The 13,727-nt window shown below is 41.9% G+C and overlaps 1 protein-coding gene across 1 annotated transcript in view; it reads left to right on the forward strand.

Annotated features, from left to right (window-relative positions):
- The window catches only part of Cdh17 (cadherin 17), a 51,875-nt gene extending 38,377 nt beyond the window's left edge, over window positions 1-13,498 (forward strand). The window contains exons 13-18 of the mRNA XM_048358949.1: window positions 4,374-4,618; window positions 5,424-5,554; window positions 7,714-7,953; window positions 10,719-10,835; window positions 10,965-11,078; window positions 12,567-13,498. Coding sequence (XP_048214906.1) covers window positions 4,374-4,618; window positions 5,424-5,554; window positions 7,714-7,953; window positions 10,719-10,835; window positions 10,965-11,078; window positions 12,567-12,667 — 948 coding nt within the window. The 3' untranslated portion in view covers window positions 12,668-13,498. The remainder of the gene's footprint in view (window positions 1-4,373; window positions 4,619-5,423; window positions 5,555-7,713; window positions 7,954-10,718; window positions 10,836-10,964; window positions 11,079-12,566) is intronic.
- The last annotated feature ends 229 nt before the right edge of the window (window positions 13,499-13,727 follow it).

The raw sequence follows: 13,727 nt of genomic DNA on the forward strand, positions 1-13,727 counted from the left end.
GGGATTTGAACGTAGAACCTTGAACCTGCTAGGTAGATATTAAACTGCTGAGCTATGCTGCCAGTCCCTTTCCAGTGTCCCTACCCCCACCCCTTGTTCTCTGCAGAGCTGAGGGCGAAACCCAGGGCCTTGCACTTGCCAGGCAAGTGCTTTTCCACTGAGCTAAACACCCAACCCCCAGATGTATATTTGAGATAGGGTCTCCCATGGCACAATCTCCTTTTGAATGATGATTATGCATCACTGGATTTTCTTTTGAGGGTTGATAGACAAGTTTATACTTTTATCTCTTCTCTCCCTCTCTCCCTCCTTCCCTTCCTTGTTTTCATCTATCTATTCATCCTTTTTTTTTTTTTCAAATTTTTATTATCAAACTGATGTACAGAGAGGTTACAGTTTCATACGTTAGGCATTGGATACATTTCTTGTACTGTTTGTTACCTTGTCCCTCATGCCATCCTTTCTTTCTTTTGTGGTACTAGAATTTGAACTCAGAACCTCACACTAGCTAGACTGGTATTCTACCACTGAGCCATGCCTCCAGCCATGTGTTCCAAAAATTGAACTTTATTTTTAGGATAGGATCTTACTTCCTGCCTGGCCATTCAGCAGCACTATGATCCACTTGTTTTAGGCTTCCTGTAATTGCTGGAGTCAGGTTCACACTATGACGTTCAGCTTCCCTCTGTTGAGATGGATTCTCGCAGACAGTTCTGCCCTGGTTGGCCTTGAGCCACAATCCTCCCATTCCCATTCTAGCTAGGATTATAGCACAAGCCACTGGCATTCAGCTCTACTCCTTGCTTTTATCTTTGATGGCGTTGCTAAGCCTACTAGCTCTTGCTTTGTGTCTTTCTCTGTAGGACTAGGTAGTCTGCAGCTAACACATGTCACTTACTACTTTATGTAGATCCTCTCTGTCCTTCTTCAGCCTTGTCTCCACCATGTTCCCCCTAAGTCTTCAGTCTATTCTCGCTGTCTACCTCACCTGTATTAGGACACATAATGGGCCTGCCTGAATTTCAAAGCTGTCCAATATATTCATAGTTAAATTACCTTTCTTGGGAGAAGAAAGGATGCTTTCCAGTTAAGAGGTGCCAGAAGTTCAGCAGTAGGGAATCAGCAAGCATGGTTAGCTGTTGAAGGATTGCGGGGCAGCCATCTGGAGCCTGCAAAGGAAGATTCTAGAAAATAGTTTTGAGCCGAAGTAAAGAAAAACTGAAAGCAGAGGCTGAAGGTGAACATGAATAGAATGATTTCACAGGAAATGGATAAAAGCAAAGGGGTAAAAGTCCTAGTGTTGAAGCCAGCACTCAAGAGAGTGTGTGTGTGTGTGTGTGTGTGTGTGTGTGTGTGTGTGTGTGTGTGTGTGTGGTCCTGAGGCTTGAACTCAGCTTCTGGGAGCTATCCCTGAATTTTTGTGTTCAAGGTTAGTGTTCTACCACTTGAACCACAGCTCCACTTTGGACTTCCTAGTGGTTAGTTGGAGATAGTGTTTTACAGACTTTTCTGCTGGGGCTGCCTTGAAACCACCATCCTCAGATCTCAGCTTCTTGAGTAGCTAGGGTTACAGGTGGGAGCCACCAGCACCTGCTCTGGAATGTGTGTTCTTAAGTATGGCTGAGCATTATTCCTGTGTCCCTCATTATGGAATTGTCCAGGGATGACCACAGCTTCAGAACAATTGTGTTGATCACTTTTGTTTAAACACTCCCCTCCCCACATCCACACCAGCCCCCACTCTGGGGACTGTTGCCTCCCTCGCTTCTCCAGGAGGAGACTGGAAACCACGAGTTTTGGCAAGTCCTTCAGGCAATCCTTGGAAACATGGGCTCACTCCACCACCTTTACGGTGTCTGTAAACAGCAGTGCGGGCTTACGTAGTATTGATCGTGAGTAGGACAGTTACTTTCTTGAGCCCTGCACATCTATAACTCTCCTTTCTTAAAATGCAGAGTTTTTCTTCAGCTTTATCTTTATTTAACTGTAAATTTGTCCCTTCTCCAGTATGAAGTATTTGGTTCATGATTTTTTTTAACCAATGGGAGCATCATTCAGAAAACGAATGTGCATTCTTCGTTCTCATTTCCTATCCTTGGGGAAAATGTTGAACATCTCCCATCTTGGCCCCTCTCCCTGGACACTTTATCTCTCCTTCCAGATTGAGTCTAAATCCCTGCTTCAGCCTTCCAGGCAGCTGTGCACAGGCAGGAATGAGGGCAAGAGCAGATGTTCTAGCTCATCTGATAAATGTGGCTTACCAGACTGAGATGGGCCTCAACTTTGCCAACCTGGAAAACAACACCTCTGGGCTCAGTTTTGCAGATTACCATTTGCTAACTTAGTACCTTCCCTTTCTAATATTTCTGCTCCTGGCAGGTTTGGCTGGGTGTTTTTCAGGTGAAGAAGTTAAGCAGACAGGGTGTTCAATGCAGACTCCTCCTTTGTTATTTACCTCTCCACTCTATAACTGTCTACCAACCATGTCTCTTGGCTGATCTTCTCCCCCAGTCTTCCTATCCCATCTTCCTGTCCTGCTTTGGATCAGCCTGAGCTCACCCCTCCTTTAGCTGTACCAGGAGCTATCTTTCTGAAACACAAATAGGACATTAATCTCAGGCAAGGATAAAGTCCCAGCTCTTTGGCTTGGCACCCACAGTCTTCTCTGCTATCTTTCTCTCCCTCCCTTTGTCCTCACATGTTTCATTCTGCTAACACAGGCTGCTTCTCATTGACTGACATTCTGTCTGAATTCCTACCCCTGTGCTTTTGGGGCCATAGTGATAGGGTGGAAGAATGAGGCAGTTGACATAGGGCCTGTTTGGTGATGAGAATAGGAAGGGGAGTGTAGGCATCTACACAGTCTGCCTGAGCCTGGGCTGGGCTGGGCTGAGCTGACAAGGAACAGATCTGTGTTCTTGATAGGTAGACTAAGAACAGAAAGATGTACCCTTGTTCCACATCATGGGACAGTAGATGAAGTTAAGGTGCTGTCTATTTTTGTCCTAACTTCTCTTCATGGGGAGGAGAGTTGGTGAGGATCTACAGGAAGAAAAAGGGAAATCAATTAGAGTTCTGGGTTAGGTGCTGCAAGATTACAGAGGACATGCAGCCTGTCTGAAGGGGTCAGGGAAGCAGGGACAGAGAGGACAGAATTGTGGTGCTCCAAGGGAGAGGAAGGCTGAACCAATACAACCATGTCTCCATCTTTCTCTTTATGAAGGGATAATGGTCCTGTCTGTGTTTGAAAACCTGGTATGACCTAAGGATGAAAGCCTGACAGTTGACCAAGACATTCTGGGTCCTCTAGAACTAGAAAAATGAACACAATAGAGCAAGGGGTCCATAATACACATTAGGGCTTTGCATTGGTCCTCTCTTAATGAGGTCATAGGTGATAGTATGATAAAAGCCACATATTTTCATATCCCCCAGATGCACACGAGCTCATATATAGGACATTTAGATTTCATTTCCCAGGTAGTCACAGACACCTGAGGCCCTTGAGTGCAGTTAGCAAGGCCTGTGGCAATGGCCATCTGCTCTTCAGCTGGCCTCTTATTGGAGAATTTCTCAAGTCTTCAGCTTTGAGAGGGATTATGAAGACCCCACAGAGCCAGTTGCTTACATAATAATCATGTTCTTTAAGCTATCAGATGTTTTAAGGCCTATACTTGGAAACTTCCAGAACTGGGAACTTAAGTAGTTCCTTTTTTGGTCCAAGATCAGGCCTTGAACTCAGTATCTGACATTTGTGTTCATTGGCTGGCACTCTTCCACCCAAGCCATGCTCCCACCTCCTTAAGTATTTTTTGAATCAATTCTTTTCATTTTAGATAGCCCTACTTGTTAAATACTTCCTCATACTGCTTTTCATTCCTGGTTTCCTGGTGTTCATTTCTGGTCCCACCTTGCACAACCTGGATGGAGAACCAATCATCCATCTTCAATGGTGCCTGCTCACCTCTCCCATCTTCCATGATTCTAGAGTGTTTTATTTTGGGGCTCAGATTCTGAGGGCCCCTCAGAAGTCATTGTCTGTATAATGCTGAGAGCTCTGTAATCTGAGCATTTCTGAACTGTGGTCTAAGCATCATCTTGAGAATGTAAGTATTTAATGGGTAAATGAATGGAGTCCCAGGGTTCAATGAATTCGGGCTAGGTTTCTTCTCCTAGAGTCATCATGCACATTAAAGTATTCAAAGCTCTGATAAACCCCACAGTGAAGACTTTTTATGGCTCGGTTATCATCCTGAGGAGTATGTTTTGCTGATGCTGCATTAAGAAGTGCTGCTCTGCATGAGAGTTTTAAGAGTGTAGAGGGGATGACTGTTTTCATGGAGATAATCCCTCTTCTTTCCAATTCTCCACAGCCTCTTGATTTCGAAACAGCAGCTATTTCCACCATCGTGGTCCAAGCAGAGAATCCTGAGCCTCTGGTGTCGGGGGTTGTTTACAACACCAGTTCTTTTACCTCCTTCAAACTTATTGTGACAGATGTGAATGAAGCACCTGTGTTTTCCCAAAATGTATTCCAAGAAAAAGTCATGGAGGATGTGGCTGTGGGCACTAAAGTGGGCAATGTGACTGCCAAGGATCCCGAAGGTCTGGACCTAAGGTACAAAACACAGGGCTTGGCAGGTCTAGCTATGTGCTGGGGCCACTGTCCAAGGGGATGAAGAGGGCTGGGCTCCATTGAAAACACAGACATAACGGGTCACTTTCCCACTCAATATCATTTCATGGCTGCTCATGGCTGACCACTGTTTGCATGTCTGGATCCTCAAACCATATGCATCCCAATACTGACACATGGATACTCCCCAAGCCCATTAAGCTTTCCTTTCACCCTCTTCTGCTTGAGCTCCCCCCTCATCTCTGTCAGCACCATTCTGTGGTTCCATATACTACTCTAGATTTCTCTCCATGATATTTACCACAATTCAATAGAATTCTCTGTTTCCATACTGGCCTAAGAGCCCCATTTGGTAAATTCTTCCTGTGGTCCACTGCCTGATGTGAAACACTCAACTGGTATTCACTGATTCTTCATTCATTTCACCCATGTCTCACCACTGGGGGTTCAAGTTTTGTTAGAAAGGGTGGTGTGTGGAGAGATTTTAAAAGATGCTCCTAGACTGCTTAAATTTGAATACTTCAATTGCCAGGCAAGTTAACATTTCTTACAGAATTGATGACAATAGACAAGCACCAACACCATGTTGTAAAGATGAATGAGTGCTCACTTTGATGAACAATGATACTCAAATAGGAATTACTGAGACAGTGACTGATCCTTCCAATGTGTTGTTAACAGCATACAAATGATAGTGCTGATCAGGTTGTATGGTGATGGACAAACTATCTTTTCATGCAAAGTAATGTGGGTTCTTTTCTTCCTCTGCTCTTTCCATTTCATGAAGGTACTCACTGAGGGGCGACACGAGAGGTTGGCTTAAAATTGACGCTGTCACTGGTGAGATCTTCAGTGTCGCCCCGCTGGACAGGGAAACGGAAAATGTGTACCGAGTGCAAGTGGTGGCCACTGAATTAGGTGAGCAAAAGGAAAGAGACACAAAACAAATGATAGGAATATAGATTATCTGGGGATACATCCGTAGAAATGAGAGGGAGTGTAAAGAACCCAGTGAAGTCAAATCAGTAGGCCTGACCAAGCTTAAAGCAGAAGGATGAGAGGGGGTAGGTACAACAGCACAGGGCAGTGTTCACCCCTTCCTGGTTTTGATAATAAACTCACAGGAGTACCATACTAACCGGGGATGAGACTATAATGAAAACATTGAGTCTCTTGTATCTAAATGGAATTTTCTGATTTACTGTAGGAATTTTGTGATTCTTAAACCCAGTGTGGGGGGGCTCTATGTTTAGTAAACACATCTTCTTGGTTTTTAAAAAAAGAAACGAGAATGGAACAAATTACTACTCAATAAATAGTTTTAGACTAAAAAATAATTCCATTAGCATGTCAAGTCCTAAATTGGAGGTTGGATGGGGAACAGAGAAAAAAGAATCATAAAAATGGTCCTTGTAGGTGAAAGATGAAGAAAGGAAAAGTGGGCAGGGATGTGTGGCATGATGGGCCAGCTGGAGGGAGGAGTTGCCTGACACTTGCCTCAACTTAGCACATTCTACTACCATGCTGTGCACATGCAACTCTTGATTTCAAAGCTTCCAGCTAATCAGTGAAAGGTTTCTGGCTGGGACTTTGTCATACCGTGAGCATCAACACTTCACTCTGGGTGTCTGCTAAGAGAAGCTGCCTGGATAGAGACTAGGGTCCAAAACATTGCCTCGCTTCTAGTTGTTGGCACTGAAATCACAATGTAAATAGACACAATGACTTCAAGGACATCCGTAGAGATGTTCCCCCCCCCCTACTGGTTTAAGAGTGTTTAGGAATATAGAAGACAATTGAGAAGAAAACAGAGCTTACTGGAATCAAAGTAGGAGCCAGGAAACAGGATTTACTGGCACTGGAGTGGAGTCAGACACTGTAGAAACAGAATCCATGTTTGATGTCAGAGAGAAGGCAGTCCGTGTTTACACTGCCCTGACAGCCCCGTGCTATGCACCTCGCCTATTAACTTACTCCTCACCCCACACTATGAGGTCGGTTCTGTGACTGGCCATGTCTTATGTACTGAGAAATGGAGTAAACTGTCCCAAGCTATCAACGGATTCTGCAGCAAGAGGAGGCTTTTTCCCGCTGTAGTATGACAACATTTGTGCAGCTGTTTACAATTTCTTAGGACATTTCATTTCTCAGTGAAATAGTCACAAAGTCACATGTTTCTCAGCAAATAAATGAAGCTTAGAAAGCTAGATTCTTATTTGTAAGGCAGTGGTAAGGAGTGAGAGAAGATGTGAGTGACAGACAGCTAGAACCCCCAAATTGGAGCCCTTCCATTGCTCTCAAGTTGTGTGACTTTGGGTAAGTCACACAACCTCTCTAAGCTTCAGTCTTCTCATCTGTACACATACATCAGAGTTGTTTTGGTGTGATATATGTAAACAATTGCTGTCTGCAGCTTTGTTAATATTCCTATGCTTTAGACATTTTTTTTTTTTGCCAGTCCTGGGGCTTGAACTTAGGACCTCAGCCTCTTTATGCTCAAAGTTAGCATTCTATCACTTGAACCATAGCACCATTTCTGGATTTTTCTAAGAAGCTTATTGGAGATAAGAATCTCCTTTCTGCCTGGGCTGGCTTAGAATCACGATCCTCTGATCTCAGCTTTCTTAATACCTAGTATTACAGGCGTGAGCCGACAGCACCCAGCTAGGTAGGGGTGTGTGTGTGTGTGTAGTATATGTGTATGTGTGCCAATACTGGGTTTTGAACTCAGAGCTTAGGTGTTGTCCCTTAACTTTCTGGCTCAAGGCTGGCACTCTGCCATGTTTTAATGATTAGAGATAAGAATCTCACAGACTTTCCTGCCTGGGCTGGTTTCAAACCAAGATCCTCAGATCTCAGCCTGTTGAGTAGCTGGGATTACAGGCATGAGCCATCGGTGTCTAGCTCTCCATTAGACATTTTTATTCAGCAATCAAACCAGGTCTTTGACACAAAGGGTCTCTTCTTTCCACCACCTCAATTGACTGGACTGCCTGAGTATGTTCTTAAAAGGCAATGCTCTTTGTTGTTAAGGACCGTGACCGCACTGATGCTGTTTCCATCACTCCTTGCCGTAGGTGGGTCCTCCTTGAGCTCCATGTCACACTTCCACCTGACGCTTACAGATGTGAATGACAACCCACCTCGCCTAGCCAGAGAGTACACCGGCTTGTTCTTCTGCCATCCCATCTCTGCCCCTGGAAGTCTCATTTTCGAGGCCACTGATGACGATCAGCAATCATTTCGAGGTCCCCAGTTTACATTTGCCTTGGGCAGTGAAAGCTTGAAAAGAGACTGGGAAGTTTCCAGAATCAATGGTGAGTTGTCAAATGTACATGGAGAACGATGATGGATGGTGTGTTCTGTTTTATTGTCTTTGTGGGCTTTTAGAACTCAACCACAACTTTCATACTCATTCCAGGAAGTCTATCTACTTATACTAAAAGTCTTTTTGTACTAAAATTATGTAGGTTTTTCTGTGTTATCTGGAGATAGTTTCTATTTCCTTTCTTTTTATTTTAGGTTATTATTATTATTATCGTTAAGTAGTTATAAAAAGGATTTGCCATTCAACAAAGTCATTTATGAATACGGTAAGTCTCGATCAGTGTCACTCCTTTCAACATTCTCACCCCTCCAACCCATCCTCTCCCTCATTTCTTCCATGTCAAATGGTCTTGCCAACATTGGTAAAAACCATGTGATAATGTGTATAGGAAACTACTTCTGATCTTTCTACTTCATTGGACTTTGTGTTCATTCCAGCACTACATTGTCTTTATTACTAGAGCTCTATGGTAAGACTTGGCTTTAGGTGGTGAAAATTTTCCAATTTTGTTATTTCTTCTTGTTTATTTATTTTCTATTAAAAAATATCTTTAACTGGTTGTGCAAAGGGGTTGCCATTTAACAGAGCAGTTTATGAATAAAATGCATCTTGATCAATGTCACCCCTTTTAACATCCTATTTCTTATTTTTGATGCTCTTTTATATAATATTTTAAGGTTTATAGTTATATTTCTAAATATTTCTATACTATAATAGCATAATTGATGATTTTGGATATTGATCCTATATTCTACAACTCAACCTTGCTCATCTTACTGTTATACTATTTAGAATCCATAGATTTTCTTCTCTCTTTCTACCACTGAGATATGACCCCAGCCCTAGTAGATTCCATAGATTTTCTATGCAGAAATTATATTGTCTTTGAATGACAGCCTGATTTCTTTAATCCATCTAGTGTATTTTTCATATCAAGCTTTTTAATCTTTCTAAGTTAATTTGGGTCTCTTTCTCATTTTCCACATCTGTATTTAATCTTCCCAATCCTTCTTTCTCCATGAACATGGAGAATATGACTATAATAACTATTTTTTTAATGTTGTCCACTATTTCTGTCTTAAATGTCATTTTTGGAAATATTTCAATCAATTAGTTTTCCTCTCCATTATATTTCTCTTTTCTTACTTGCCTGGCAAATTTTTCATGTCAAGCGTTTAGATGCTGAATATTTTTATATACTCATAAATATTCTCAAGTTCTTCTCTGAAATGCAGTTCTATTACTTGGAAATAGTTTGGTGCTTTCACATATTGTTTTAAAGCTTCATTAGGCAGGCTTAGGGCAGCATTTATTCCAAGACTAATTTTTCCCAATTGCTGAGACATAATTCTTCAAGTCCATCTACCCCACAAACCATGATGTTTCTATGGTGCCCCTTTGTAAAGTCGAAGAGTTGTTCTAATTATTCTTCTACATTATTCTTTTTGATGCCTTGGGCTGTCCCCTCATGTGTGTACTCTGACATGAACTCAGCTGAGGATCTTTGGAGGTCTTCAGTGTGTGTGTGTGTGTGTGTTGTACTTGTTTTCACCCTTTCTTCCTCAATCTGCTTGTAACCATGACCTCTCTTATTACTGTTTCATTGCTTTAACTCAGGAGCATGCCTAGGTTCCCTGTCTTGCTTTGTAACCTGGATATTATTTCTAGCTAGGGACAATTATAAAACTTACATCATTTTATCTTTTTACAAGGACCATTGTCCTTCACTATTTAATATCCAATGTTCCTTTTTTGTTTTTGTTTTGTTGTGGCAGTACTTGTGCTTGAAGTCAGGGTCTGGGCACTCAAGGCTAGTCCTCGACCACTGGCACCATAGCTCCACTTCCAGTTTTTTGGTGGTCAATTGGAGAGAAGAGTCTCTCAAATTTGTCTTTCAGGGCTGGCTCTGAACCTTGATGGTCATATCGTAGCCTGAGTATCTGGGACTATAGGTGTGAGCCACTAGTGGCTGGCTCTAATGCTTTGAAAACCTTAGTTTCCTACATTTGTTCTTTTTATTGTTCTTGGTAGAATGATGAATATGGTCCCTATTAATCTGTCTTCTAGGAATGGAAGTTAAAGCTATAAAAGTTTTCAAAGTCTGAAAATTTTATCCCTGACTTAAAAAAAATTCTAGGCATAAATATGGTTGGGAAGAGAGTATGAGAAGAAGATCAAAACTCTCTTTGGAAATTTGAGACTTGGTATTATTTTGCACTCTTAATTTTTTACATAGGAAGAAAACAAAAGAAATACCCTGAAAATCAGGGTGACCACCACATGTTCCCTACTTCTGGGCTCAAAGGGACCCTTGAGGCTATGGTGGAAGGGCTTACCATATCACAAAGCTCAAAAAGGCATACATAGTCATTAAAATGTGATGAAGGCTCACAGGAACCTAACCCACTATTTTCCTAACAAGTAAATATTTAATATTAACTAATTCAGTGTTCGAGGGTAATTTATAGACCACAACTACTAAAAATGATGAGAACTGATTGTATTTACTATTCATTTCTACCAAGAAATCATGTTAAGCACTTAAAAGTTGCTGTGGTTCCTCCTCCTCACCTCTTTCTGTTCTTCCTCCTCCTCCTCCTTCTTTTTGATGATGAGAAGATATATACAGGAGGATATAGGTAATACATTGATAAACTTAACTCCTTCCCAGTCAACTCTAGTACACAATAGTGAATGTTATTCCTGTGAAACCAGGAATCTGAGTTCTGTTTTCATTTTTCACCATTCTGACAGGGACTAGTGCCAGACTTTCCACCAAGCACACGAATTTTGAGGAGAAAGTCTATGAGATCCCCATCCGCATCAACGACGGGGGTCGGCCGCCCTTGGAGGGCACTGTGTCTTTATCAGGTAGGAACTTTGCTACAGGACACTTAGGGTAGTCGCTGTCACCATGGGAAATTTAAAGGGCTTTCTTGTCTTTGATGTGGGATTCTCTTCTCTAGCGGTTCACTTGGAAGTGTATCCTTCTGTTTTCAGTGACTTTCTGCAAGTGTGTGGAAGGAAGCTGCTTCCGGCAAGCAGGTCACCAGCCTGGGATACCCACGGTGGGCATGGCGGTCGGTATACTGCTGACTACCTTTCTGGTCATAGGTGAGTATGGTTTCCCAAATTCAAGGATTTTTGGCCCTGGCCTCAGAAATGTGAGCTCATCTTAGAGGTTCATCTAGTAGCTGCCCAAACAACAATTTAGACACTAACCAAGGACAGGTCAGCCTGTCAACCTGTCAAGGACAGATCACAGGTCAACCACCTCAAACTTTCTTGGAAGACATTGCTTTGGAGCCACTCTTTACTACGTATTGTGGTTACTTGAGTTGTAGAATAGGATGTATTCCAAAGAGCTTTGTGTTAATCAGCTTTTCTTAACTGTAACAAATACCTGAGATAATCAAGGTATACAGAGAAAATGTTTAGTATCACAGTTTCAGAGGTTTCCATCCATAACTGATTGGCTTGTTGCTTTGGGGCCTGTGGAGAGGCAACACCTCATAGCAGGGAGCACATGGCGGAGCAAAGATGCTCACTTTGGGACCAGGAACAAATGGGCTTTTAAGGGCTTTCCCTCAAAGAACAGAAGAGCTCCAACCATGTCTCATCTCTTAAACTTCCTGCCTCTCCCAAATAATGCCAACCTGGAGTCCAAGCCTTTTAGCACACGGTCCTAACCCAGTCAAACTATAAAGCATCAACCGTTACATTTCAAGCCTCAATGCCAAGCTTCTGTGATGAGGGAAATGCAGTTGCTATGTCCCTGTGATACATCTGACACTGGGCTTCAGAGTACAGATAGTGATGGGTGGGTGTGACAACAGAGATCTTTCATCCATGGAGGTCAAAGTCACAGAGTTAATGGTCTCAGCTGCCAGTGTTAGGATGGATAGAAGTTGGTCTTCCAGTGGAGTTGTTGATATACCTGAAATGTTGTATAACTTTCCTTTACAGATTTTTTTTCCACTGGTGGTTTGTTAAAGCCTGTTATATTAATGGCAAGATTCTTCCTAGAAACTTGCTAATAAGTAATTTCCTTTCAGTAACTAACTACCTTTTCCGTACAGGGTAGTACAATCAGTCCTAAGACACACAATATTATTTTTGTAGGAGTTAATAAGAAGCAGAGACAGTAGAAAGCGTATGCAGTCTATTCAAAGTTCCTTTGCTGTGGACACATTCAAAGTAGGCTGTGGGTAGGTGAACAGGTCCTAAGAGGTCTCTGGCTATTCTGTTTGGACTGCTGGCTCTAGGGAAGATCAGCTGACACTATGTGTGTATGAAGTTCAGAAACTCAAATGCTTTCTTCTCAGAGTGCAGAACACATATCCTGTATTCCTTTTGATAGACTTGGTGACCACCCCCAGGTTGGATACTATTGAGACATGATGCTGTACTGAATGATAAGCTTACTTATCCAAGACTGCTAGCACCGAGGGTCCCTCCTTCACTTGAACAACTTTGTTGAGCCACAAACAAAAAAAATGAAGCAATATGAGTCATTTTTTCCTCCCAAGACATTAGTTTATAAGTGACCGTGACAGTACACTTGAAGATTCCATCTCTTTGACCCTGGGTTTTCTCTTGTAGGTATAATTTTAGCAGTTGTGTTTATTCGCATGAGGAATGATAAAGGCAAAGATAATGTTGAAAACGCCCAGTCACCTGAAGCTACCCCTCTGAGACGCTGAATTTGAAGAGAAATGGTAGGGTTCATCCATCAAATGCTACTTCAGTGACCAGCTGCTTCATTTCATAATTCTACTTCGTGTCCAACATGCATTCTATAATTTTTTTGTGTTCTATAATTTTTAAAGCTATTCCCTTTTTCCCTTTAATATTTTATCACTCTTAGATATTTTATGTGCTGTAGACATTACAGATATTTTGTATTTTCCCATGACATTGTTTTCCCCTTTGCAAAAAGTTTTAGCTATTTAATCCAAACCAAAAATATGTATTTTCCCCCTTTGGGGAAACAAATGAACTGATTAACATGTCTGATTCGTTACAAAGATGCAACAGTTGTCTCCCACAGAACTTTCTGGATGCTGTTTATGATTTTTCTCATTCCATCTTATGGCCCCTTGGTCCATATCTCACTTGGTATCTCACTGAATCCAGACCATTTGTCAGACTAAAGAACAAAGTGAGCTCTCAGAAAAACACTCCAACAACCTGGTCCCTTAGTATGGGCAGAAGCTGTTCTAGGTTGCTGTTCATCACCTTTATCCCAGTGTGGCTGATTTGGCTCTTCCCTGGAGGGGCTACAGCTTGGGGATAATGCAAAACCCAGCATGCCTCCAACACAGTTGCTGTTTCCATGAAGGCCAAGTTCAGAGGCCTGGGCATAGACCTGCAGCTGCCTAGTTCACTTACTACCTACCATGCTTACATGCTGCGCATGTTACCTTTATGTGTATATTGATGAAGTTTTGGTTGTTATATATTTAACATGTGAGGAAAATAAGGAAGCATAAAAGCAGTGACCAAAATTGAGAATAAAAAAATGTTGTTGTTTATATTTCCCTGATCTCTTTGCTGTTTCTTTTCATTTGTTACAGGTGGTTCTCTACTCTTTATCAGAATTTCCTACCTGCCTTATAGAGCTACCCAGGAACAAGGTGGTTCTATAATAAAGTAAAAACCACTAAGTCCTAATTTCTGTTTTTAAGACCACAGCATTATTTTCTTATTACACTGTGCCTCAAATGTCTTTGTCTTTTCACATAGTCTTCATTGAGGCCCTAT

This window comes from Perognathus longimembris, chromosome 12 (genome assembly GCF_023159225.1).
Source record: "Perognathus longimembris pacificus isolate PPM17 chromosome 12, ASM2315922v1, whole genome shotgun sequence".
Taxonomy (NCBI): domain Eukaryota; kingdom Metazoa; phylum Chordata; class Mammalia; order Rodentia; family Heteromyidae; genus Perognathus; species Perognathus longimembris.